General features: G+C 51.2%; 2 protein-coding genes and 2 long non-coding RNA genes across 9 annotated transcripts in view; 2 read left to right on the forward strand and 2 right to left on the reverse strand.

Annotated features, from left to right (window-relative positions):
• Positions 1-1,906, reverse strand: part of Myh6 (myosin heavy chain 6) — a 28,341-nt gene extending 26,435 nt beyond the window's left edge. Inside the window, exon 1 of the mRNA XM_058585806.1 lies at positions 1,895-1,906. The gene's annotated coding sequence lies outside the window, so the exon portion shown is untranslated. The remainder of the gene's footprint in view (positions 1-1,894) is intronic.
• On the forward strand, positions 1-3,082 carry LOC124107208 (uncharacterized). The gene is made up of 3 exons (XR_006856330.2): positions 1-107; positions 193-267; positions 2,802-3,082. It is a non-coding gene; the product is annotated as an uncharacterized LOC124107208 (long non-coding RNA).
• LOC124107206 (myosin-7) lies at positions 2,230-24,414 on the reverse strand. Its single transcript, XM_046465116.2, has 39 exons — positions 24,282-24,414; positions 22,254-22,462; positions 21,844-21,987; positions 21,414-21,570; positions 21,296-21,323; positions 20,459-20,567; positions 20,285-20,377; positions 20,121-20,184; positions 19,635-19,733; positions 19,295-19,398; positions 18,560-18,698; positions 18,347-18,465; positions 18,077-18,226; positions 17,644-17,814; positions 16,725-17,034; positions 16,404-16,471; positions 15,978-16,065; positions 14,996-15,113; positions 14,763-14,886; positions 14,342-14,478; positions 13,858-14,113; positions 12,817-13,059; positions 12,492-12,668; positions 11,542-11,687; positions 10,242-10,332; positions 9,136-9,525; positions 8,775-8,901; positions 8,477-8,595; positions 7,588-7,784; positions 6,860-7,043; positions 6,510-6,675; positions 6,232-6,356; positions 5,370-5,678; positions 4,958-5,161; positions 4,713-4,838; positions 4,330-4,605; positions 3,171-3,266; positions 2,914-3,048; positions 2,230-2,363 (listed from the first exon to the last, which is right to left on the reverse strand). Exons 2-39 carry the CDS (start codon positions 22,452-22,454, stop codon positions 2,346-2,348), a joined length of 5,808 nt encoding a protein of 1,935 aa, XP_046321072.1. The 5' UTR covers positions 22,455-22,462; positions 24,282-24,414; the 3' UTR covers positions 2,230-2,345.
• LOC124107207 (uncharacterized) lies at positions 5,378-26,684 on the forward strand. 6 transcript variants are annotated; one of them, XR_009228715.1, is made up of 4 exons: positions 5,378-8,034; positions 8,674-11,721; positions 14,944-15,140; positions 15,338-15,654. It is a non-coding gene; the product is annotated as an uncharacterized LOC124107207 (long non-coding RNA). The 6 variants fall into 6 exon arrangements; XR_009228716.1 differs by having other exon boundaries at positions 15,486-15,654; XR_009228712.1 differs by lacking the exons at positions 14,944-15,140; positions 15,338-15,654 and adding an exon at positions 26,220-26,684.
• The last annotated feature ends 209 nt before the right edge of the window (positions 26,685-26,893 follow it).

The following is a 26,893-nucleotide window of genomic DNA, read 5'->3' on the forward strand; positions in this document are numbered from 1 at the left end:
TGGTATAGGTATGGATGGGAAGGGTGAAGGTGGGCAGGCGGTTCCTGTTTCTCCTATGGAAGGAGGAAGAAGGAAGGAGTTAACTTGGCTCCTGGCTCTACCCCCCTGTATGGTCTGGTTTGCCCTCCTCCTCCTTTGCTGGGCCCCCTCCTCTTTCCTGGCTCTCACATACTCTTCTCCATCTTTCTTCAGCTGCTTCCTAAACCAGCTCTGCATTCTGCTGGGAGTCCTGGAGTGTGCAGGCACAGGAGAGAGCCTCCAGCACAGGTGAGGGGGACCAGGAGGCAGGGTCTCCTTGGCGTGGGTAGCCCCTTTTCTGCCTGGTTCCCTGTGTCTGTCTGTCTGTCCCTGTGTCTGACCTTTCTTTCCCTCTGCCTGGTTTCCCATCTCAAAGTCAGCCCAGGCCTCTGCTTCTTCTGGGCCCATGTCTGCCTGTCTTGGGGTCTGACATGAGGTTTGCCCTGTCTAGGTCAACCTCTTAGAGCTCTCAGCCTGTATCTGCCTTTACATCTTGTTCTGGTTCCTCGTCTACCTCTCTCCTGCTTATTCTCCTCCTTGGTTTTCCTGACTCTTGCATCTGAAGGTGACCAAGGATTCTTCCCTTCACCCACTGTCACTTCCTGCTCTTTGAGCTTCTCTGTGTGAGGCTCCCCTCATTTCCTCTTCTCACCCATCCCCTCTCAACCTCCTCCTTCCCCCAGAGACTCAACCTGGGGCCTGCCCTTGACTTTGCTATCTGTACCCAGACTGGCAGTCTTAGCAGCATCTATAACTCTTGCTCTATTAGGTTCTAGATCTTAGATTCCCATAACTTTTCCATGTATTTCCATCTTCAAACGTGTCTTTCTTTTTCTCTACTCATCTCTTCATTACTCTCCAAGTCTGTTCCTAGGAAGGGGAGAAGTGAAGAGGGAGCCAAGAGGAAGCTGAGAGGGCTTGGGTTCCTTCTAAGGCTTCCTCATGTCTGGTCTCTCTTTTTTCCCCATTTCCACTGCTCATGCTGTCCCTGGGTTCTCCTTCTCTCTCTTGACAGTACCCCCTCAGCCCTTTCCTTTTTCCATCCCTGTGCCCTTTAAATGCCCTCCCCTCACCTGCTATTTTCAATACTGCTGTCCCCTCCTCCATGGCATAGTGCCCTTGCTCTGACTGCTTCACTTAGTGCTCAGAGTCCAGGGAGGACTGGGGAACAGGAACTGGCTGTGCATGGAGTATGTGTGTCCAGAGGTGGGGGTGAGGGATATTCAGTCCAAGGCTGACCAGGTTCCCAGAGGAGCTAAGGGTCCCATTGTCTCTCAGGCCCACAGTCCCAGGCCCACCCTAAGCAGCCCAGCTGTGGCAGTAACTCCAAGAAGGCTGGGCTTGCTTTCTTGAAGGGGCCCTTTCTCCTTCCTCCACCTCCCAACCCTCCAGGGACCTGTACCTTCCCTCCTCCTCAGCGTCTTGCCTATTGGCCTTCCCTAGTCCCTCCTCTACTCCTTCCTCTGCCTACTTACTCTTAAGAAGGCTTGCCATGCATGGGCCAAAGAACCCCATCTCCCAGCAGCTGCTTAAGGGCAAGGCCTTGAGAATGGAAGTTACAGTGGGGAAATAAGGGAGAAGAAAGGAGTACCTGGAATATGGGGCTGAGCCCTGGGACGAGAGAGAGAAGAAAGATAGCTATACTGAGGGTGCTTTTCTCCTGGCTGTGGTAGGGAGAGGCCTGGGCCCTGTGAGGGATGGTGTTGGAAGGGTTCGTGGACTACAGCCATGTAGAGGCTGTGTTCTCTGAGACATGCTAGGGGCTGCAGCATAGAGGGCCATCACTTCAACAGCCTGCGTGGCCCACACCTCTGTGTGGCACTGGTCAGCCCCTTCACGCTAAACCTCCTCCCCATGGCCCAGATCCAGATAATACCAGTGTCGGACGGTGTTGACTGGGGCTGAGGTGTAGGACTCAGTGTGTTCTAGGTGAGATTTAGGAGTTTCCCTAAAGTTCCTTTTACCCTAAGGGATGCTAGACCAAGAAGAGGGCTGGAAGAACAGGTGTCCCCCCTCTGTTGATTTGGCTGGGTGGGGAAGAAGATTCCATGGGCCAGTTCTGCTGCTAGGAGGGTTCAGAGCCTCACAGACTCCATGGAGAAGCCTCCTAGCCTGACTTTTGAAGCTGCCCCTCCTCCTCTAGAACCCTACCCCACTCCCATCTGGGCCCCATGGCTGTCAGGCAGTGAAGAACAGTCTAGAGGCAGGATCTCAGCTTCAAGGAAAATTGCTTTATTCTGCATCCTCCCAAGGGGCTCTTATAAAAGGCGCTGTGTCTGGGTCTTCATTGGCACCCCCAGGACTGGATAGATCAAGATGTGGCAAAGCTATTCCTCATTCAAGCCCTTTTGAAAAAAAAAAAACAAAGTCCAAATTAGCTCTGGAGAGACAGGCATTGTGGGCAGGGGGCACAGAAAACAAAGGTGAGACCAGGGCATGGATGGAAACCCTGAGGTGGGTTTCCACTATGAGTGGGAGCGGGGAGTTCTGGAGGGTCGAGCTCTGGGGTGGGCCAGAGGGAAGCTTCCTGGATGAGGACAAGGTGGTACTCTGGGATGTCCTTCTGATGCTTAAGTGGCAAAGTCAGAGGCCACTCATGTGGGAGGGAAATGAATCTAGCAGTTGGGGGCGGGGATTGGAATATGTTGGGTGTAGGTAAGTTGGGGTGTTGTAGGCTGGATGACCATCCTAGGGCTGGGATTTACAGGTCATTGAAAGTTAGAATCTTAGAAATCACAGGGAACTCAATTGTGTTGGCTTCTGGGGCTTTCTGGTTCAATTAGGGAATAAATGAAAAGGAGGCAGCCATGGGTATGTGGGTGCTCTGTCTGAGGCTGGAGGAGCAGGTGCACCTGCTGTTGGAGGCAACAAGTGCAGCTCAGGGGAGGGACCCACCTTGGTGCCAATGTCACGGCTCTTGGCCCGAAGCTTGTTGACCTGGGACTCAGCGATGTCGGCCCGTTCCTCTGCCTCATCCAGCTCGTGCTGCACCTTGCGGAACTTGGACAGGTTGGTGTTGGCCTGCTCCTCCTATGGGGAGTTGGGGGATGTGAGGATGAGGTAAGACGGGGCCTGGGCTCTCATCCTCCAAAGAAGGGGGCCAGCTTCCCTTGGTCCCTCCTCCAGGCCTTGACCCCAGCAGGGTCACTCACCGCCTCCTCAGCCTGGCGCTTGTAGGCCTTGACTTTGAGCTGTAGCTTGTCCACCAGGTCCTGTAGCCGCAGCAGGTTCTTCCTATCCTCTTCAGTCTAGGGGTCAAGGGTGGCAGAAGTGAGGCTGGTACAGTCATTAGGGGCAGCATCCTACCTCCAGCTTCTCTTGTCTTCTTTATCCTGAATGTAATATCCTGAACTGATTCTATTTTCTGATCCACACTAAACGCTTGAATTCTCCTTATAGTTTCTTATCCAAAAGTGTGAATATTGCCAGGTGTGATGGTGCATGCCTGTAATCTCAGTATCTCTGGAAGCTGAGGCAGAATTGTGAGTTCAAAGCCAGCCTCAGCAATTTAGCAAGGCCTTAAGCAACTCAGCAAGACCCTGTCTCTAAATAAAATATAAAAAGGGCTGGGGATTTGGCTCAGTGGTTAAGTGCCCCTAGGTTCAATCCCCAGTACCAAAAAAGAAAAAATATATTTTAAATGATGTGTACCAGGAAGGAATACAAGGAATGGATGGTGGGATTCCTGAAATCATGCCCTAAATTGTGTGTGTGTGTACTCTTCTATGGAGCAGGCTCATGAAGGTCAGGACCTCATAGAGGATAAACTCCCTGGCTCTGGAGCTCAGGAGTGACTTTGGGGATGTGAGCATGATGGAATTTCCTGAGCTGCAATGGAGTGATTTAATCTAGGTTAAGGACAAAGTGTATTTACAGGAATGGTGACATACTGGATTAGTAGAGAAACGAATTCTAATTGAGAGTCTGATTTTAGAACCATGGAAATCTGGAGGGTACTGTCCTGAGTAACTAAAACTTTGAGATTTGTTTGAAAGGCTTTGGTGTGGCTTTGGTATCTTTTGGGGTGAGCGAGGCTACACATTTGTTTCCCGGGGAGCTGTGCTGGGTGAGCCCTGTCTGGACCCCTGGGTGTATCCCCAAGGTATGGGTTGAGGGTGCATGTTGAGGTGGTGCACACAGGCTAGGAAAGTCAGAGACTGATGTCTGGGCCTGGGGACACCCTGGTGAGGCAGGGCTAGGCAGGCTGCACTCAACCCTTGCCCCAGAAAAGGTAAAAACAAACACTTCATTCCTTTGGGTGCTTGTCACTGTGGCTTAGCGCAAGGGCTAGAGTCACTGCCCTGCCCGCACCTGGTAGGTGAGCTCCTTGATGCGCCGCTCACTCTTCCTCATGCCCTTCACTGACTCTGCATTGCGCTTCTGCTCCACCTCCAGCTCATTCTCCAGCTCCCGCACCCGGGCCTCCAGCTTCTGCAGCTGCTTTTTGCCACCCTTGAGGGCGATCTGCTCAGCCTCGTCCAGCCGGTGCTGCAGGTCCTTGATGGTCTGCTCCATGTTCTTCTTCATGCGCTCCAGGTGGGCGCTTGTGTCCTGCTCCTTCTTCAGCTCCTCTGCCATCATGGCAGCCTGTGCACAGGAAAGCAGGGGTACATGGTGTGGTCAAGTCTTCACACCCTCACTGCCTAGCCCAGGGGACATGGGCCTGGAGTGGGTGAGCAGGGTGGGGGACTCACATCTGTGATGGCCTTCTTGGCCTTCTCCTCGGCATTCCTGCACTCCTGCACTGCCTCCTCCACTTCAGTCTGGAGCTGGGAGAGGTCTGCATCCATCTTCTTTTTCTGGTTGATGAGGCTGGTGTTCTGGGGTGGGTGGGGGACAGAGCAGGAAAGGCATTGAGCATCCCTGTGTGGCTCCTGACCTTACCAGCTGAGTCCTGCAGCCCCTGCTCTATCCAGGAATGCACAGGGGTGCTGTCTACCTGGGAGTGCAGCAGCTGCACCCGCTCGCTGGTCTCAATCAGCTCCTGCTCAGCCAGCTTCCGTGACCGCTCAGTCTGCTCCACCACGGCCCGTAGCTCCTCCAGCTCAGCCTGGAGCAGATTGTTGCGCCTCTCCACGATGGCGATGTTCTCCTTCAGGTCATCATTGGCGCGGACTGCGTCATCCAGCTGGATCTGGGTGTCCTGAGGGTTAGAAGAATAAGCATGAGATTGAGAGATGGCCTCAGTGTCTTCACAAGGCCCTTACGAACAGTAGCTTAGCAGGGACCTGATAAAGGTCTCTGCAATGACCGAGGGCAGGAGGGGGCTGGTGTCCCCTTAAAAAGGACCCATGGAAGCCAATCCCCTTTCTGGATGAGGTGACCTCCTACTTCCAAGAGTCTCTGTGTACCTTCAACAAGCTCTGGAGGCTCTTGACTTGCTTCTGGGCTTCAGCAGCCATGCGGTTGGCATGGCTGAGCTGGATCTCCATCTCATTGAGGTCGCCCTCCATCTTTTTCTTCACCCGCAGGGCCTCATTGCGGCTGCGTGTCTCTGCATCCAGGGAGGTCTGCAGCGAGTCCACCACCCGCAGGTGGTTGCGCTTGGCCTGCTCCATCTCCTCGTCCTTCTCTGCCAGCTTCCGCTCAATCTCTGCCTTGATCTGGTTGAACTCCAGCTGGGCTCGAAGGATCTTGCCCTCTTCATGCTCCAGGGAGGCCTGGGAGGAGGGTGGGGAGAGAGGTCTGAGGCTGACAGTTAGTGCCCAGGGTGTGTGTGGTGGGCTTCTGTCCACAAACCATGGATATAGAGAGTGTGAGAATGATGTAAGTGACTCAGTCAGAGAAGGAGAAAGAAGAAGGAAGAAAGAGAATGTACCAGGCAAATGAAAACAAGCCTAAGAAAAGGTGATTCAGGCCCTCACAGTGGAGAGCCAGGCATGAAGACAAAGAGGAAAATGACGAGAAAGGTGTTGCCAAGGAAACGGAGGCAATCAGGCACAGAGTGTTAAAAACACAAAGAGGCAGGCAGAGGCGGGAGGGGAGGTGAGTGGAAATGGGAACTCATCTAGGGTACAATAAGTGAAATGTTTGCATGGAGTTGAGCGGTCCCACATGCATTCTTTCCCCAAATATTTTTTGAGTGCCTGCTATGAGCCAGGCACTGTCCTGATGGGTCAGTGTGCAAAACAGACCAAGGGGAGATGAGAGCAGAGACTGCAGCCATGAGTTTGGCCTCTGCCACCCCTTCCCCACCCCACCCTATGCACCCACCTCAGCCTCCTCCAGGGCTGACTGCAGCTCCAGCTTCTCAGCCTCTAGCTGCTTGCGGACTTTCTCCAGCTCGTGGATACTCTTTCCACTTGAACCCAGCTGCTCAGTCAGGTCAGAGATCTCCTCTGTGTGAAGGACATGTGACTCAGTTGGGGACTGCTGTGGTCCAAAATGGGCTGGAGGCATGTCTCTTTGCTTAGGCCACCTTTGGGGTCCCTGGGCAGACCCTCCATGGGGACATTGCACATGTGGACCCTCCCTGCCTTGGGGATGCTCACCCTGCAGGTTCTTGTTTTCCCTCTTGAAGGTCTCCAGGTGCTCCAGCGACTCCTCATAGGCGTTCTTGAGCTTGAAGAGCTCGGTGCTGAGGGAACGCGCCTCCTTCTGCGAAGACTCCAGCTCGGACTGTGACTCCTCATACTTCTGCTTCCACTCGGCCAGGATCTGCAAGGGACGAGGCTCACTGTGCAGCCTCCGAATCCAGTCCCATGTCCAGGTGCTTCAGGCCCCTTGCCTAGGCTCAGCCTTCCTCCCCTGCCTCCGAGGAGGTGGGCTCTGGCCTTGCACTGGTACCATGCCTGTGGCCCTCCAGACCTGCACACTGGCTGTGGCCCCACCCATGACCCACCTTGTCAAAGTTCCTCTGCTTCTTGTCCAGGGCCGCGGCGGCAGCGTTAGAGCGCTCCACGTCCACCATCAGGTCCTCGATCTCGTTCTGCAGCCGGTGCTTGGTCTTCTCCAGGGAAGAGCACTTGGCGTTGACGGCCTCCACGGCCTCCTCTGCATCCTGTAGCCTCTGGGCCAGCTTCTTCCTGCCCAGCGAAGGGTGGGAGAGGATGAGGAAGAACGAGGGTGTAGATTTGGACAAGAGAAAACAACATGAACCGTTCAGAAGATAACCTTGAAAACTTAGAAGTAGTGTTCAGAGAAGCCTAAAGACAGGCCCCAGGGACTGAGAACTGGGCAGGCAGAGTATCTCAGTGGCAGGCGTGGAAGACCTGCAGCACCTGGGAGGGGTGGGGGTGGTGTCCCTCTGTCCCTAGACAAGCCTCTCGGCTGTGATGTGGAGGGGGCATGGGCTTCTGCAGACCCTCCCCTCCCACACCACAGTGCCCCGCCCCATGGGAGCACTCAGCCCTCAGACAAACCTTTTGTTCGTCTTATATTCGGATGAGAAACATAACGCGAGCAAAAAGCTTCCCCGAGAGGAGCAGGAGGTGGGGCTGGGGCAGGGTCCTCCTCTATTGTCAAACACTAGCTAAACATCCCCTGTGTGGAAGCTACTAAGAAGAGGACTTGGCAGAAAGTCCTGACCTCAAAGGGGCTTCAGCCAGAGGCCAGCTGATTGGGACTCACTTGGCCTCCTCCAGCTCCTCTGTTCTCTGGATGGCATCTGTCTCATACTTGGTCCTCCATTGGGCCACCTCTGAGTTGGCCTTGGATAGGACACGCTGCAGCTCAGCCTTGGCCTCTGTCTCTTCCTCATACTGTTCCCGCAGCAGGTCACAGTCATGCCGGGCCGACTGCAGTGCGTGGGCCAGGGCGTTCTTGGCCTAGGGAGAGGTGGACACCAGAAGCAGGGTCAGCTTCATCCATGAGGCAACACCAGCCCTTGCCCATCTCCTCACGCCAATCTCAACTTGCTCCCTAGGCTTCCCCAGTGGACCTGGCACATTTTGCTGAGTATTAATAACAATGAGCGCCAGTACGATGGCAGCCATCTCACCACTGCAACTTATGGGGGAAAGAGAGACTCAGAGAGGTCAGGAGGTTTCCCCAAGATCACCAGGCTATACGAGGCAGGTTAGTATAGAGCTCTGGTGATTCTTTAACTCAGATTCTTTTCCTTTTTTCATAAACTCAGCAAAGTGCTAGGAAAAGGTCCAGTTTAGTATCTTTCTTCAGTTTTCAGATGGTCCCACTAATCCCAGGACCCATTCACGAAGTCCCTGCATCCCATACCTATGCCCAGCCAAGGCCATAACCTGCCTCCCTACTTTATTTTCTTGCCACCTCTTCACCCCCTATCTTCCACCCAGGGATGGCAGCAGAGAGGTTCAGGGCCCTGGCCTGGGAAATGGAGTTAGAAAGCATGTGGTTGGGTTTGGGTTATTATTTCTTTTGGGGATTCTCAGACACTAGAGGATAGACAGCAAGCTTCATTCTTGGGAAAGGAAGGGATGCAGATGCAAGGCCAGTTGGTGTGCCTCTTGCTTGGGCCTGGTTGCTGGAGTCCAGGCCTCACCTTAACCTCCTCCTCCAGCTGCCTCTTGAGGTCCTCCAGCTGTTGGGTGTAGGTGAGCTTGCCTCGGGTCAGCTGGGAGATTAGTGCCTCCTTCTCATCCAGCTGCCGGGACAGCTCACCTGGGGAGGCACCAAGGCACTCTCAACTCTTGAAAGTCAGCCATTCCTCTCTCTCCCCAACCCCTCCCTAACCCTCAGGTCCCATTTTCTGGAGAGACGCTATGCATGTGCATGTGAAGGGTGTATGTACCTGAACCTGTGGTGGCTCAGGAGGCCCAGACACTGGGATCCAGGCTTACCATTCTCAGTCTGCAGCTTGGCCCGCTGGCTGGTGAGGTCATTGACAGAACGCTGGGTCTCCTCAGCCTTGCTTCGATGCTCATTCATCTGGTCCTCTAGGGTCCGGCACATCTTCTCCAGGTTTGCCTGAGAGAGGGATGAACAATGCATGGATGTTGGGGGTGGGGGCTGAAAGGAGTGAAGGGGAGCAATTAAAGGAGAAAAGAAGAGGGAAAGTACGGAAGGGAGGAGGGGATTAGAGAACCATGTAGAAGAAGGCGAGTAGGAAAAGGAGCCATCAAGGAAGAAAGAAAAAAAAAGGGGGAAAAGTGGTGACAGGTAGAGGGTCCTGGAGGAGGGGACTGGTGGAGCTGGGCTCACCTTGGCCTTGATGATCTGCTCCATGTTGGAGGTGACATCGTCCAGCTCCAGCTTGAACTCGCTCTTCTCCTTCTCCAGCTTCTGCTTCACCCGCTGCAGGTTGTCGATCTGCTCACCCAGCTCGGCCACACTGTCAGCGTGCTTCTTGCGCAGGGCTGCGGCTGTGGCCTCGTGCTGCAGCGTGGCCTCCTCCAGGTCCCTCCTCATCTTCTGGAACTCGGCCTCTCGCTTCTTGTTCATCTCGATCTGCACAGATGTGGCCCCTCCGGCCTCCTCCAGCCTCTCACTGATCTCCTCCAGCTCTCGGGACAGGTCTGAGCGCAGCTTCTCCACTTTGGCCCTGGCCGTGCGCTCAGCCTCCAGCTCCTCCTCCAGCTCCTCAATGCGTGCCTGGGCCCAGATGTGAAGGGTTTAGACCACCTGCTTGGACCCCTCCATTGGGCCCTCACCCCAAGGCTCTAAGACTCCTAGCCCGCTAGGAACATTAAGTGAGTTTAGCTCTACTAGAGAGGTGGGCATGAAAGCATTTGGGGAAGGTGGCTTGAACAGCAGAGTTAGCCTTCCTTTGGGTGGATGCTATACATTCTCTTTATTGAAAGGAAAGCAGTTGAAGCTTGATCTTAAAGGACAAAGAGGTCTAGGGCATTTAAATCAGTTAAAAGAAAAAAAAAAAAGACCAAAGTTTAAAAGCAGTATCTGTCTTATTAGACAACTGTAGATCTAACTCAGTGTCTGCTGTTGAGATAAGAACCTCAGAGTTCACTGTCGGTGTTGAAAGGCTCTTAACAGTCACCGGTAACAGGGGAAGGCATGGAGACCCAGAAATCTGGAGCAGTCTTCCCATATTCACCCAGCTAAGGCTGAGCTGAGACAGGAAACCAGGATTTCTACCCTCCAGACGTAGACCTTTTCAGGGTCTCTTCTGATGTTTTCCTTGGATCACACAGCCCTTTTAGGGGACACTGTGATAGCTTTGTGTGTCCTTTCATGAACACAAGGTAAGCTCCTATAATTCTCAGGGATGGGACATTCTGCAGGAGGGAAGCAGGGAGGCTGAGAACCAACTCAAAGACTGCAGAGTCCAGCCTAGGCTTTCTAGACCTCACCTGAAGCTCTTTGAGCTTCTTCTGCAGCTGGCTTCCCAGGGCCTGTTCATCTTCAATCCTGGCATTGAGTGCATTCAGCTCAAAGTCCTTCCTGTAGGGAAGAATTGAGGGTGAGGTAAGGCTAGCTGTGCTCTCTAGAGGCCCAATAGCAATCACTGGAGATTACAATGAAACAAATAGAGAATAGGATTTAATCAGAAAATTGTCCAGGGGTATGTAGGATCCCTGAACACCTGCCATAGGATTGAAGTCCAACAATAATGTAGTGGGAATAGCCTGGTAAACTGGGCTCTGTGGGTCTTTCCTCTCTTTTTTTCTTCTATCTGAAAAATGAGAAGATTGGACTAGCTCATTTTTAGTTTGTCATTGTTACTTTGGACAACTTGTTAACCTTTATGAGCCTTAGTTTCCTTGGTAGGACTCAAGATACCATCTTTAAAATGTGGCTGAAGATGGCTGGGGAGGCTGAAGCAGGGGGATCATAAGTTCAAAGCCAACCTCAGCAACTTAGAGAGGCACTAAGCAACTTGGAAAGACCCTGTCTTTAAATAAATTATAAAAAGTTCTGTGGATGTGGCTCAGTGTAAGTGCCTCTGGGTTCAATCCCCAGTACCAAAAAAAAAAAAAAAAAAAGGTGGCTGAGGAACTAATGGAGTCCTAGATTGATTCATTCATTCAGTAAATTCTGCACCTGGGAAAGTGAGAAGACCCCTGTGCAAACACAAGTTGAGGTACCATAAGATCTTCAGGTATCAAAATATGTTATACAACTCACCATTCACCAAGTCTGGAAGGTGGGTGTGTATACTTTGGGAGGATTTGAAATAATTGGGACCACAAGTTACTCAGAAAAAGAAATGAACTGGCCCCTCCACTTCTTGGGCATGTGGGCAGACTCATTTCTTTGTAGCTTTCTGGGTTCTCTCTGAAAAACCTAAAGGGACTTTCCTGAGAGATCTTGTGTGACGGCTTCCTCCACGTCAAGGAACTGATCTCAAATAGAATCATGTACAAAAGGGACCAAGCACTTGTTTTCATCCCTACTGAGTGCCCCATAAGAAGAAAGGGCTTGAGGGATCCAGGTAAAACTTTTTGCCAGGGAGGACAACAAGACCCTGATGTATGGGTCTTGGGGAGCACAGCCCTCTTCCAGGGGACCTTTGCTGAAGTTTAAGCATCTTGTTATGGACGCTACCTGAGGGCGTTGCCTCTCAGGTTGGGTGTCAGCTTGTCTTGCTATGGGCAGAGCAGGCTGTAGGGCTGGGGAGGAGGAAAGGTAGTGAGGAGCAGAACATTGTACTTTTTTAGCCGCTCATCTAGCTGCTGCTTGTCATTCTCCAGGTCCATGATGCTCTCTTGGGTCAGCTTCAGGTCACCCTCCAGTTTCCTCTTCGCTCGCTCCAGATCCATGCGCACCTTCTTCTCCTGCTCCAAGGATCCCTCCAGCTGGTGAAGACAAGGCCCAGCCATGCCCCATGAGGTCAGGCACCTGACTTGGTGATTTTGTAGCTCAGTTACTCCACATTTGGGGAATCTTAGGGGAGCATCCAAGACTTGGAAAAACTTCCCCAGAGTGGGCCAAATGTTCCCAGGGATTGTGAGAGCACCTACCACGGAGAGACTGCTGGACACATATTTAAGGAATGAAGGAATGATTGTGGGACAAAACCTCAAAGCTATGTTCATTCATTCAGCATCGTATAAGCACTTACTGTTGCCAGGCTGTGTGCTAGGCTCTGCAGACACAAGTGTCTGTATAAGTTCCTGTCTAAAGGGAGCTCTCAGTCTTGAGCTATGACAGATATTTAAATAAGTATAAAGTGAGAGGACATCCATAGGCCATATATACCCATCTGAGAGAACAGTGATCACTCATGATCAGATCTGCCAAAAATATCAGAAGTGAAAGGATCCTCCTTGAGGAGCCTCACAAAATTCTCAAAGACATGTATCATAGTCTTACCAGAAGTCCCCTAAATCCTGTGGTCAAAGGAAGAGATATATGGGCTTAAAACTAAATTAAATAAGAAAGTCCATCTCTATCATTGATCATATCAGTGGGATTAGATGCATAATTCAGAATGGATCAACCTCTTCGTTTCCTTTTTCCAGTTTCCTTCAGGAAGGTATCAGGAGAGTGAACTTCCTCCAACACTTCCCTCCCAAAATACACACACAGCCACACAACCACACCCTTCGAACACAGATGGACATTTTATATCTAGACCCTGTCACTCTGAGTCTACTTACATCATCCACCTGCTGCTCTAGCTTGACTTTGGCTTTGGTCAGGGTGTTGACCTTGTCCTCCTCAGCCTGAAGGTCATCCAGGGTCTGCTGGTGGGCCTCTTGCAGAGCTTTCTTCTCCTTGGTCAGTTTGGCAATGATCTCATCCAGCCCAGCCATCTCCTCTGTCAGGTTCTTCACCTGTCAATCCCAAATCCCAGCCCCTTTAAGGTCAAAGGTCACTGGTCTGGAGACATCTCGGGGGACCTCCATGTTAAGGACCAGGACCACATGCTGGCCTGGGAATCCTGAGGAGACCTGGGCTGGAGTCAGAGGGAGCTGCCCTCACCTTGTTCTCTGTTGCGTGCTTCTCTTTCTCCACCTTGGCCAGTGTCAGCTCCAAGTCATCAATGTCCCTTTTGAGCTCAGAGCACTCATCTTCCAGCTTGCGCTTCTTGGCAGTGAGCTCAGCATTCATCTCCTCCTCATCCTCCAGCCTCTCGGTCATCTCCTTCACCTTGGCCTCCAGCTGGATCTTGTTCTTGATCAGCTGGTCGCATCGCTCCTCTGCATCAGCCAGGTTATCTTGTTCCTGAGGGTAAGGCACAGAGGGGAGGTTGTTTAGCAGGCAGAGTCCTTGTCCTCGTGGTTAAATGAAGGGAAAGGTACATCTCTCAAAGAGGAGTGGAGCTCTAAGGTATTCTCAGTTGAGTAGAGTCTTGGAAGGATAGGAAAGGGAAGAGTTTTAGAAAATGTGAGTTGGGAGTATTGGGCAGAGGAGGAGAGAATGAGGAAGCTAGGTATCTTTATTTGTCTCTCTTTCTCTAGACTTCTCCATTGAAGAAAGGGAACTGCATTTGCAGTTGCCAAACGCTTTTATGTATTTACAATGTATTGAGATAGGCAGATTTATTCCATTTAGAGATGAAGAAATTGAGGCTCAAAGATGACTTGTGGGCTGGGTGTGGTGGCACACTCCTATAATCCCAGTGACTTGGGAGACTTTAAAAGCCGGTCAGCAATTTAACAAGACCTGAGCAACTGAGTGAGACCCTGTCTCTAAATAAAATATAAAATAGGACTGGGGATGTGGTTCAGTGGTTAAGTGCCCCTGAGTACAAAAAAAAAAAAAAAAGATTTGTGGTTTCCTTAAGGTCATAAAATTATTAAGCTGTGGATCTAGACTGAACTCAGGAAGAAAGCATATATATTTTAAAATTAGTTCTTTTACCCTTTCCTCCTCCTAAGGGACCATCTTGGGGGTCTTTGGAAATAAAATATTTTGCCTTTGAAAGGACAAGATGGTGAGCCCCTGTGTGGGGAGGGGTAGAGTTGTGGGACATGTGGGAAGAGAAAGGCAGAAGGGCCAATAATGGCCCAGGAACCTCACCGCCTGCACTTGGAGCTGCAGGTCATTCTTTTCCTGCAACAGGGACACCATCTTCTCCTCTAGTTCCTTCCGGCGAGCCTCAGACTTCTCCAGTGCATCTTTGATGCGCCCGAACTCCTCCTTCATAGTAGCCATCTCCTTCTCTGTCTCTGCGCTCTTCAGCAGTGGCTTGATCTTGAAGTAGAGCTTCATCCACGGCCAATTCTTGACTCCCATGAAGGCCCGAATGTTCCACTGGATTATTAGCAGGGAGTCTCTGCAAGGGCCCAGCAAGAGGAGTGGTGAGAGAGCCTTCCTGACTCCTTCCCACCTGAGGCCCTGACTCCTAGGTGACACCCCCTTTTCTCCATCCATTCCACCCTTCCTAAGGCCCTTCAACCCTTGCCTCTATTTTTGAAGACCCAGTGAGGTCTTTCTCTTGACACTGCCTTTGAACCAGCCTGGGTCTCAGAGAGGCTGGGAATGTCCTTTTGAGATCTCTCACCTGCGTTCCAGCAGCTTCTTAAACTCCATTCTGGAGAGGACACCCCGGGACTGTGCCTGGATGCGTGTGATGATGCGGCTCAGCCTCTCATCTCGCATCTCTTCCAGCAACCCCAGCAGACCCGCTTTGAAGAACACCTGCAGAGAAAGTGTGTGTCGGCCATTACTAGAAGGATGTATGAGGGAAAAGAGGTGGTGGAGATGATCTTGGGAAGGGCAGCATTTAGAAATTAATTGAAGGGAGGAGGTCAGTGGTATTTGGAACTGGAATGGGAGAGGTGTTTGCTGGGATGGAGAGCATTTGAACCACAGCACATGGTCCAGAGTATCCCTAAGATGATTGGCAAAAGTAGTCAAGAGGTGAGGAATCAAAGGACAAGAGACATCTTCCTTTAAATAATTTGTTTCTTGCTTTTCCTCACCTTGGTGTGTCCAAACTTATACTGGTTGTGGTCAATGTCCAGAGAGCTCAGCAGTTTCTCTGCCCCTTTCCTGCTGTCAATGAACTGTCCCTCAGGGATGGCTGCTGGGTTCAGGATGCGATACCTGGGGAGAGGATTGCTGGGGTCACTGCACTGTACATAGATTCTGCTCTGCCTACAGAATTCTAAGGATGTCTGCAGACTCCTGCACTCTGGGGCACATCTGTACCCACCTCTGCCGGAAGTCCCCGTAGAGGATGCGGTTGGGGAAGCCCTTCCTGCAGATGCGGATGCCCTCCAGCACGCCGTTGCAGCGCAGCTGGTGCATGACCAGGGGGTTGTCCATCACCCCTGTGGCAAGAGGGGAAAGCAGATTGTGTAAGGAGAGCACTGGGATAAGAGCCCAAAAGTTCTGGGTTCTGATCATGGCCCTGGCACTTATTAGCCTGTAACTTAGCAGCAAGTCAGTTAATAATAATCCTCCATTTGTTTCATTTTTTTCCCCTAGCATACTTTTAGGAATAACCAAAGGCTTTCACATTTTTTTTAAATATGGCTTATACCTGTTTTCATAGGTGGTGGTCAGGACAGCTATATTCCATTTTCTGGAGGAGAAGGCTAAAGCCAAATGGATTAAATGACTTGCCAAAGGTCCCAGAGCTGATCAAGATCAGAGCCAGGCCTTGAACCCAGGTCCCTGAGCTTCTTTCTGTCTCCTTACAGATAAAAATGGATAGACAGAACTGGGTGCAGTAGCACACACTTGCAATCCTGGCTACTTGGGAGCTGAGGCAGGAGGATCACAAGTTTGAAGCCAGCCTGGGCAACTTAGTGAGACCCTCTCTTAAAGTAAAAATAAAAAGGGCTGGGGATAGAGCCCAGTCAAAGTGTGCCCCTGGATTCAATTCCTAGTGTTGCGTATACACACACACACGCGCACACACGCACACACACACACACACACACACTGGATAGACAGTTCTTGAATTTCTCGTTTTAGGGTTGAAAGTCACTGATGAGGTGATGTCCATCAAAGTGCTATCCAGAATTACACATTCCAAACATAAGGTAGCACCGGGAGCTGGTGGTCTGGGAGACCTCACAGAGGATAGGAGAAGAATGTCATTTGGAAAGAATAATGGTGGTAGATTAGGAGATGACTTATAGGGGCCTGTCCCTGGCCCATCCATGGGCTGGCCTGAGTGCATGGCTCACCTGGGGACTTTGTCTCATTGGGGATGATGCAACGCACAAAATGGGGGTGGGTGGAGCGGAGGTTGGTCATTAACTTGTTCAGATTTTCCTGTGGCAGAAAAAACAAGAGGGAAAAGTAAAAAAAAAAAAAAAAAAAAAGAGTAAAGAAAAAGAAGTAGGAAAGGAAGAGATGGAAGAGAAAGAGAGATGAAGAGAATGCAAGAGGATGAAAAGTGTGGGAGGCAGACGGAAATGAGAGGTGAGATTAGAGGCCATTAGATGACAGGAATTGATGACCAAGAGAAAGGACCAAGAATGCATAGGGGAGACTTGGAGGGAGAGGAATTGGAGATGAAGAAGGCAGGGAAGGGCCAGGGCTGTGTGGGGGTTGGGGCACCACAGTTGATAGGGAGCCATGATGAATCAGAGCTGGGGCCATACACTTACCCTGTGCAGAGCTGACACAGTCTGAAAGGATGAGCCTTTCTTGGCTTTGCCTTTGCCCTTTTCAACAGCTGTGGGAAAGGGAGACAACAAAAGTAAGACCATTGGGTGTGTGGAGAATCGAGGCATGGGGTGAAGAATCACAGCTTCTCTTCGCATCCCACTGGCCGACCCAGTCTTCAATGTAGTCACCTCCACCCACTTCCATCCCATTCAGTCTGTAAACCTTCGGGCGGGAAACAGTGTGGTGTAGCAATTGACCTGTTTCAGAAGCATGGCAGAAACTGTTCCTTAGTCCCCTGGGGTGCCTCCATCTCTACTTACGTGCATCAGCCCCGGCGTAGTTGGCAAATAGGTTGCTGAGAAGCTTGAGGGAGGACTTCTGGTACAAGCCCACCACTGTCTCATTCAGTGGGTCTTTGTTCTTCTGCAGCCAGCCCAAGATGTTGTAGTCCACGATGCCGGCATAGTGGATCAGGGAGAAGTGGGCTTCCGGCTTCCCCTTGATATTGCGTGGCTTCTGGAAGTTGTTGGACTTGCCCAGGTGGTTGTCATAAAGCTTGGCCTTGAAGGTCATGTCAGTGGCCTTGGGGAACATGCACTCCTCTTCCAGGATGGACATGATGCCCATGGGCTGGGGGTAGAGGGGAGAGCATCACTGAGTGTGCATCACACAGTGGAAATGGATTCTGCTCCACTGTCAATATTTGCTCATGGAGACGCCCCTTGTTGTATCAAGGTATTAGGCTCAGTTCTGAGGACAGTCATCTATCGACTGGCATCTGCTCAAGTTTTCCACAATGGAGAATTTTATTGATGACCGAGGGACCCTAGTGAAAATCTTGAAATGTGGCTGCTGTTTGGGCTTTACATATCACTCCATCATCTAGATCCCTGAGATGCCAGGGTTGAAAATAAGTGTACTTTTATGAGCCCCCCACCATGCTACCCTTACATATCCTGATCCTTGGGTATAAACAAGGGCCATTAAACACTCTAGTGGGGAAGTGTCCTGCAGGTGTCCATCATCCATGTGTCCACTCCCAAGCCCCTGGAAACTCAGCTGTTTCAGATGCCTCCCTCTCCTGGATAATAGGACAACAACAGGGCTCTGGAAACTTGGGCTTGGGACTCTTCAGCCTCACTTCTATTAATTATTCCGTTCACATTCCCCTAAGGGAGAGGGGTTGCTGCTTTGTCTGATCTAGCAGAGGAGGGAGACACAGGTTGCAGGGCCAGGCACCTTCTCGATGAGGTCGATGCAGGCCTGCAGGTCCATGCCAAAGTCAATGAACTCCCACTCGATGCCCTCCTTCTTGTACTCCTCCTGTTCCAGCACGAACATGTGGTGGTTGAAGAACTGCTGCAGCTTCTCGTTGGTGAAGTTGATGCAGAGCTGCTCAAAGCTGTTGAACTGCAGGCAGGGAGGGGCAGGAGCAGGTCAGGCAGGCAGGTGTCTGGGTGGCCACGGGGGTCAGCCCAGAGCTGTGCCATGCACCATGCCCAAGCCCAGCAGGGGTGGGACTGGTCCCCTCCCAGGTCAAGGCAGGGGAAGGAGGGCTTGCCCTGAGGACAGAGACAATGACTGCCCTGTCAGTGCCACTGCCTTTCTGTGCTTGACCCATAGCTGGCCCTCCACAAGTGACTGTGAGTGTGCAAGTGGCTCCCTGGCTCACATCAAAGATCTCGAAGCCAGCGATGTCCAGGACTCCTATGAAGTACTGGCGTGGCTGCTTGGTCTCCAGGGTGGCGTTGATGCGTGTCACCATCCAGTTGAACATTTTCTCATACACCGCCTTGGCCAGTGCTCCGGTGGCATATATCACCTGTGAGGTAGGGGAAAGACCCAGATGAACAGACTTACCAGGAGGAAGGAATTTGAAAGCTCCCACCTCTCCATACTAAGATCCCCACCCCATCCATTTTATCTTCTGAAAATGACCCACCTGCTGGACATTCTGTCCCTTGGTGACATACTCATTGCCCACTTTCACCCGAGGGTGGCACAGCCCCTTGAGCAGGTCAGCTGAGTTCAGCCCCATAAGGTAGGCGGACTTGTCAGCCTCTAAAAGGAAAAGTCAAGTAGCAAATTTGGTAAGGGCTCGACTGCTCAGCACATGTGGCCCTCAGTGACTCTGCCCAGCTTCCCTGACTCCCACCTTCAGTGCCATCGGGCTCCGCCTGCTCCTCCCGCTGCTTCTGTTTGAACTTCATGTTTCCAAAGTGCATGATGGCGCCTGTCAGCTTGTAAATGGAGCTCTTCTCTTCTGAAGTGAAGCCCAATACATCAAAGGCATTCTGCAGGCAGACCCCAAATTGGAGGAGCCCAGAAAAGGAAGTATGACTGGTAAATGAGATCACTCATAAATTGGAGAGAACTTGTATTCTTAATCCCTGAGGGTTCCCAGACGCCCACGCCCCGCAGGGAACTCCAAAACAAAGATGGAAGATTGGAGAGCAGGGTGTGGCCTGGCTCCGCCCACTCTCAATAGTCCTAGGTTTTTTCTGGAGCTGTACCCACTTATGTTTCTAGTGGCTGCACTTGCTCCCCTGCTGGCCTCCCACACCTTCTGTAGCTGTTCTTTACCTAATAGCCTTCCTCAGCCCCGTGACTCCCTTTTCCTTCTCCTTGGTGATGCCTTATTTCTTGCCTTGTCTGCCTCTGTGTCCCATGGCTTTCAGCCCTCTCTTGTTTGATTGAACGCCAAATACTGGCCTGGCCTGTCTCATCTCACACATATCCCAGCATACCCTGGTGACAGGGCACATTCTGGCTATCAGGGAGTCTATACAACAGACAGCCAATGTCTTAACTTTATTCCTCAAGTGGTGAACTGGCCAATTGTGCCCCTGCTGCCCATTTTCCGCCTTTGCCTTGGTCCTCACACACTTACATCAGTGGCCATGAGCTCTTCAGAGTCATCGATTGAGGCCACGGTGGTCTCTCCTTGGGAGATGAATGCATAATCATAGGGGTTGTTGGTGATCAGCAGCATGTCTAGGAGGGTGGAATGTGGTCTGAATATGACACAAGCCCCTGGCTTTCATGGGGGCTGCCAGCCATGCACATAGCCCTGGGGCAACACAGGATAGGGCTTGTCTTGGCTCTGCATTCCACAGAACTGAATCTAACAGTGCGGTGAAGCCCAGGGCATGCTAACTGAATCCAGCCACAAGCAGCAGGGACCAGGTTGCCATGGAGATAGCTGGTCTCCTTTGGTGGCTCTGACTCACCCAGCAACTCAGGCTTTTTGTTAGACAGGATTTGGTAGAAAATGTGATAATCTCTCTCTGCTTTCAGCTGGAAAATAACTCTGGATTTTTCCAGAAGGTCTGTGAACCGTCAGACAGAAGGAGAGAAAGGAAAAGGTTAGATTTTCAGATACAAGAAAAAAGAGGAAGATAAATGATAAACGTAGCAAGCGAAAGTCAGAGGGGGTGGACTGGCATGGTACACAGAGCTCACACTCACAGAGGAAGACAAAGACCCAAAAGGAGAGGGATCATCTCAGACAAAAATCCCAGAAAAACATACACAAATGTACAGAGTCAGAGACAGATAAAGACCCAGAGCAAGTCTCAGGGAAAGACAAATATGCAGTCCTAGAGACACAGACGCATAGAGACAGACAGGAAGAGAGGAGAAAAACAGAGTTGGGGTGGGGAGATGAGATGATCAAGGACAAATTTGCTGAGCCCTAGCAAATTCTTGGTACTCACAGGTCTCTATGTCTGCAGATGCCAGTTTCCCTGTAGCTCCAAAGTGGATTCGAATGAATTTCCCCTGAAGAGATGGAGGAGGGTGGTGATGAGTTGGGGGAAGGCTCATACTTGAGGCCATCCCTTCAACTCAAGTCCCAAGCTCAAGGTCAGGGACCACTCACAAAACGGGAAGAGTTGTCATTCCGGACAGTCTTGGCGTTGCCAAAGGCCTCCAGAGCAGGGTTTGCCTGGATAATTTGATCCTCCAGGGTACCCTGAAGAGTCAAGGAAGAATGGCAGATTAGAGGCTGCCCCTCCCTTTCTTCAGCGCAAACCTTGGAGGACACCTGGCCTACCTTGCCTGGGTTCTGGTCCTTTTTGCTGCGGTCCCCAATGGCGGCGATCACAGCAAAGTACTGGATGACCCTCTTGGTGTTGACCGTCTTCCCAGCTCCGGATTCTCCGCTGTCAGGAGAGTCAGGGGCTCATTAGACAGAGAACAACACTGCTTGAGTGAGGAGAGAATGTCTGTCTGTTTTTTGGGTTTTTTTTTAGATCTTTTATTTTATTTATTAATTTAATTTATATGAGGTGCTGAGGATCGAGCCCAGGGTTTCACACATGCCAGGCAAGCACTCTACCACTGAGCCACAACCCCAGCCCAGAGAAAATGTCTGTTTTATAGGACCCCTGAACAGGAAGCTGCTGGATAATAGGTACCCAAAACACACAACCGTCTTCAGACATTCATAGGGTTAGGGGTAACAGCCGGGCACAAGGAGGCGCTGGGTTTGGGCAGGTTGAGCCCATGCTTGATGGGGCAAGGTCAGTAGGAGGAGATAGGCCTCGGGTGTTTTAGAAAAGAATGGATGGGGCTTAAAGAATGAGGAAAGTTCCTGAAGGAAAAGATGAAGGAAAATGAAGAGGAGGAGAAGACATGGTAGCAATAATCTTATGGGTGAATGGTGAGTTAGAGGAGAGTAGGCAAAGGAGATGAGAGAGGAAAAATAGGAGAGGGCTGGGGAGAAGAAAATAAGAGGAGAAAGCAAAGAGAAGGGTCAGGGCAAAGATCAGAGAAGAAAAGGGAGATGAGCATGAAGGCAGAGGAGAAGAGGAAGGACTATAGTGCTCTGGGTCCCTGCTGGGGCTGGGCTTAGGAATTCTGGAAGGGAACAGTGCAGGACTACACTCACGTGATGAGGATGGACTGGTTCTCCCGATCTGGAAGAGAAAGAGGAGAGGCAATGCAGTGAGGGCTGAGGGCTCAGCTGGGGGTTGGGTGGGCAGGCACAGGGCAGGTGCAGGGCTCACCTGTCAGCATGTACTGATAGGCGTTGTCAGAGATGGAGAAGATGTGAGGTGGGGCCTCGCTTCTCTTCTTGCCCCGGTAGGCGGCCACCACCTCGGCATTGTACACTGGCAGCCACTTGTAGGGGTTGACAGTGACACAGAAGAGGCCAGAGTAGGTCTAGAAATAGAAAAAGTGGGTTTCCAGTGATGAAGTGGGGAGAGGTGATGATTTTCAGAGTTAAAGACCCCAGGGGAGGAGAAAGGGAAATGGAAAACTCTAAATGGGTTCTTGTGAGTCATGCCAGCCCAAGGCATTTGAATGGAGCAAGGATTTAGGGACTAATAGAGTGCAACACTGCCTGGGCACCAGAAGTAAATATTTTGGCTCAGGAGTGGAAACCCTTGGGTCAGGATGGTCCGTTCCAATGGAGAGCCTGGTGCCTCCACTCACGTAGATCATCCAGGAGGCGTAGCGCTCCTTAAGGTTGTACAGCACCGCCGGCTCGTGCAGGAAGGTCAGCATGGCCATGTCCTCAATCTTGTCAAACTTGGGTGGGTTCTGCTGCATCACCTGATCCTCCTTCACGGTCACCGTCTGCAACATCCCCCAGAGACCCTCCTGTCAGCCTGTGTTTCCCTTTCTCCCTCATCAGGGAAAGGAGGAGGGCATGTTACAAGACCCTGGTGTCCAGCAGGGAAGGAACCAGGATCTCACCCAGATTGGATGCTGGGAATGAGAAGGGCTCTTTGAGGGTTTGGATCTCTATCCAAAGGGAAGGAGACTCAGCCTGGCACAGTGGCACATGCCCATAATCCCAGAGGTGAGCCCATCCCAGGTGTGGGGATGTGGTAGACACCCACCTTGCCATTCTCAGTCTCAGCAGTGACTTTGCCACCTTCTCGAGACACAATCTTGGCCTTGACAAACTCTTCTTTTTCATCAGGCACAAAGACATCCTTCTTGAGGTCAAAGGGCCTGGTTTGGGCTTCCAGCCGCTCCTTCTCTGATTTGCGCAGGAAGGGGGCGGCAGCCCCAAACGCGGCCATCTCCGCATCCACCATGGCTGTGCCTAGAGTAAGTAGGAGAAGCTGTCTTTCCTCCCATTGCTCTCTCCTTTAGGTGGGAATCCCCAAACCTAGCACATGCTCAAGAGGAGTTACCAGTGAGTCCCTCATTCTTAACCAGAGAGCAGTCTAGCAAACCCACCAGGGTAGAAGGGACAACCAGCTTTTGTTCAGGCTAGGGCTGACCTAGGGGTCAGAAGAGTGTCTTGCACTGCTTCTGAGAGCAGGAATCTGACTACATCCATCTTTGACCCTCACCAACCTCTGCCCTCCCCCAGAAGTTAGAGATAAGCTGCTCTTGGTAGCCAAGATGTCCTCCCACAGGCAAGGCAGAAATGGGAGAGTTCCATAGCTTGGGTTTGGGGCTAAAATGCCCTGTCTTCCCAGATCCCTCACACTCTGTCTTCAGCTTTTCTTACATTGGTTTCTCAAATGTGTCTAGAGATGAGGAATGGAGCCCAGGCCTGCAGGGGACATGGAGAGTGACCCAACCTGACTAGCACCACTTCCCCTCTTCTCCCTGGCTCTGTCCTTTGGCACAACCACCCTTCCGTGGAACTGAATCAAGTTGGAAGTGGTGGTCAGCTTCTCAGGTCCCATGCTCTTTCTTCCTTTCCAAACACTATTTCATTTCCCCCAATAACTAGTTCTAACAGTTTCCTGGTGTTAATGCAACACTTGAGCCCCAATCCTCCCACTCTTGGGAGACAGTCCCACCTTCATATATACCCAGGCAGTGAAACTTTTTTTGAGTCACCTGAAAAACAATAGTGGTCACATTCGTTCAGGGTTTTCATTCAAAACACTTCTATGCACATTCACTTACTCAATCCTCACCCCACTGGACAGAAGAGGGAATCGGGGTTAAGTGGCTTGCTTGTCCAAGACAAAACAATAAGTAATAGAACCAAGTCTTGACCTTGAGCCTCATGACTCTAAAGCCAGTGCTTTTCCGTCCTGTCCCCATTTTGTCACTCTTTGTGGGCATTTTCAGAGAGAAGACACTGTGAGTGTCCTCATCCAGGTCCCCCATCACACAGCCTAACACTGCCACATGCTCTCTGATGAACACACATTCTTATGCACACATGTCACACAAAGACAGGCTTCCTTTTTATACCTCAGCACCTCCCCCCAGCATGCCACATGTTCTTCCACAACAGATGTGTATGTATGTGTATGTATATATATATATATATATATATATATATATATATGGCATAAATAGGCTTGTATGGCTGTGTGACCACAACCACGTGTCTGTGAGCTCTTTCTGCATGGTTACATACACTGCAACAGTCATGACTTCTGGATGCACAGACAAATGCCTCCACATGCATGGACATGGCAATTATATGTTCCAGACCCTACTGAACTAGTTGTATGTATACACAATTCCTATGTAATCATTCTTTGCCATCTTTCACTCCTCTCACAGATGGACCTGCTTGTCCTCTGACATGATGATAAATACATCTCCCCCTTATCCATTTCTTAGGTAGTGGAAGCACACACCTTCCCTTACATTCAAAACATATGCACTTATACATGCACATGCGCGTACACACACATACACACACACACACACTCTTCTTATGTATTCTGGTCCTATATGCTCAGATACAGATATCTTCCCTTGGGAACACATGAGCCCCCTCATTCCCATGGCACAGACATACATATTTAGATCTGCACATGTGTGCTCAATGACCATACTGGGTACTCTGCATAGAGCCCTGCAAGAAGCTTGCTGTTCCTAGGGAACTGCTTCTTAAACCTGGAGCCCCCTTATCCCAGGAGAAGGCCTCCAGCTCCCATTCCTACCTGAGAGCAGCAAGGAAACACACAGAAAGCAGGAAAGAGCTGAGAGTCAGACCTGGTCTCAGGGGCTGTATATATGGGGCAGCAGGGTGCCCCCACCCCCACCTGCACCCAGTCCCTAGCCAGATTTAGAAAGGGCTGTTGTCACTAAAAGCATTTCCCCCGCCCTGCCCCCCCCCACTGCCCAAACAGTGCTCCCCCTCCCCCTCTAGCTAGGAAACAATTGGAAGTGGTCGTCATTGTTATGGCATGGAGCGTGCAGGGTCTGAGTTCCAGGGGGCGGGGTGGCTCAAAGTGCAGCAAAAATATCTCCCAGGGCAGACCTCACATTCCCCAGCTAGCTGGAGAGCAAATTGACCACGACCACCATGACCTCTGGCAGACAGGGCCCTGGCTGTCCTGTAGGGCACTCCTGGCCCCTTGCACTCTGAGCCTGGCCCCATTTTCACAGTGTCCTCCCTGCTCCCCTTCCCTGGGCCTGCATCCAACTGTGAGATGGGAAGAGGCTGAGTGTCAGCAGCATAAAGGGGTAGGGCAGAGCTGGGGGCATGACCCCAAGGTGGGAGCTGACCTGGGGCAACTGGAAGGAAGTTTTCTTGTTAGGTGGTAGGAACAATGGATGACCAGGAGCTTAGACATGGGGACTCTGGCTCAGGCAGTGATTTCTTTGGACCAGAAGTCAATGTGTTGAGGTCACTGAGCCTCAGAGCCAGACAATTCTTTAGTGATCCATCCAAGTTCTTCATTTATGGAGAGGGGAATTGCCTTTTCTAAGGTCACACAACTAATGGGAACAGCAAATTTCAAGGTGAGAAACCTTAAGAGATGGGGGACAGAGCTGGCCTAGAAAGGGGGGGCTGGGATTCCTAGGAGGTAAGGACCCACTGTGTGTGAAGGCAGGACCCAGCAGCCTGATAGTTCCAGTTGGGAGCCCTTTCCTGACTCATTACTCATCTACCCTGCAGGTACTAGATGCCTTAGCCCAGGGGCTCACACACTTAGGGCTATAGATAATACAGCTGCTCAGAGTGAGGAGACCCCCAACCTGACCCACTCAGCCTCTGCTGGAGTGACCTCTGACCAGACTTGGTTGTGATTAGTGTTCTGGCAAACGGGGAAAGGAACAGGACAGGAAAATCCTCCCGGGCTCCTGCAGACCCAGGGAGCAGCCACAGGGGAGGAGAGAAAGGAGCTGTGCTGGATGTCTGCGTGCAAGCCTCACTGCTCCGTGTCCAGGCAACCGCTGCGTGGTTTGGTTTGAAATCCTCCCTTCTTCTCAAGCACAGCTCTCAGCGCATGCGGATTAATCCATCTGATTAGCTGTCAGCTTGGAGGAAACAGGCAGGCCTGGGGGATGGGGTGCCCAGTAGGTACATTTTAAAGGTGGGATGGGCACAGGAGGAAAGGGGAAATCCAGGAGGGGGCCCCCATGGGGGCTGCTCTGTAACCAAGTCTGAGGGCATTGAGCAGATGGGTGTTGGGGGGGTGCGGGCAAGTGGGGGACAGACCACAGACTGCAGGGGCTGTTCTGACGCAGCTGCAGCTCTGCAGTGCTGCAGAGGTTTAGAGTTGTAGAGTTGCTGAGGAGGCCCCAATGGGCCTTTCTGCTAGCATGCCCAGTGGAACAGAATCTGGGGGTCCTGGCTTGGTCCTGCAGATGCTGAGAAGTCAGCCTCACTGGTAGGGACCTCAGGGATTAATGATGAAGGGAGAAAGCTCCTTTTCTACCCTTCCAGCTTTCTAAGCACAAAAGTGCCACCCCTTTCTGATTTCCCAGGGCTCAGGCACAGATACAAGCAATTGAGATTGCAACAAAGGATGCTTGGGACATGAGTGACCACTTCCAAGCCAGTGTCTCTGCCTTGAACCAGTCTCCTTGGCAATGCAGTTGGGAGGCCTTTTCTACACTTAGTCACCTCACTTTTTTTTTTTTCCTTTCAGGTTTGGAGGGCTCTGGTCTATGGATATTTCCATGTTACTGTTCTCCACTCTCCAATGCAAAATAGAACTCATCTCCTTAACTCTGGTTTCTCTGTCTCATATATTAGTTTGGAACATCTGATGTCCTTAAGGACCCCCACTCAGTCCCTAGCTCCTCCAGCACCTGCCCTTGGCTCCATCATGATTGTTCTCCTTCTGCTTTGCTGCTGTCTAAAGACAGAACCGCTTAGCCCATTCCTTTATTATTTAACGAGTATTTATTGAGTATCTACTATGTGCTTGGTTTTGTCCTCGTCCATGAGAATATAATAGTAATCAAAAGAAAGTTCCCTCGGGGCTGAGGATGTGGCTCAAGCGGTAGCGCGCTCGGCTGGCATGAGTGCGGCCCGGGTTCGATCCTCAGCACCACATACAAACAAAGATGTTGTGTCCGCCGAAAAATAAAAAATAAATATTAAAAAATTCTCTCTCTCTCTCTCTCTCTCTCTCTCTCTCTCTCTCTCTCTCTTTAAAAAAAAAAAAAAAGAAAGAAAGAAAGATCCCTCCTCCAGGCAGCTGTATTCAACATTCAGAAGTAGAATCCAGACTCAAGCTTATCACCAGTGCCTTCGCACACACACACACATTCCTAGTGGGGGGAGTGAGGGCTGGGGCCCATGCTATGGGGTGGGTGG

This window comes from Marmota monax, unplaced genomic scaffold (assembly GCF_021218885.2).
Source record: "Marmota monax isolate L192 unplaced genomic scaffold, Marmota_monax_Labrador192_F-V1.1 WCK01_AAM20220418_F8-fsc00079, whole genome shotgun sequence".
NCBI classification, from domain to species: Eukaryota; Metazoa; Chordata; class Mammalia; order Rodentia; family Sciuridae; genus Marmota; species Marmota monax.

Excerpts from the sequence above, each read along its gene's own strand:
- LOC124107206 (XM_046465116.2), bottom strand. The coding sequence starts at position 22,454 with ATGGTGGATGCGGAGATGGCCGCGTTTGGGGCTGCCGCCCCCTTCCTG. Across the intron at positions 20,185-20,284 it reads ATGACAACTCTTCCCGTTTT|GGGAAATTCATTCGAATCCA; the intron begins GTGAGTGGTCCC and ends CCATCTCTTCAG. Across the intron at positions 4,606-4,712 it reads CCAAGAAGGCCATCACAGAT|GCTGCCATGATGGCAGAGGA; the intron begins GTGAGTCCCCCA and ends TCCTGTGCACAG.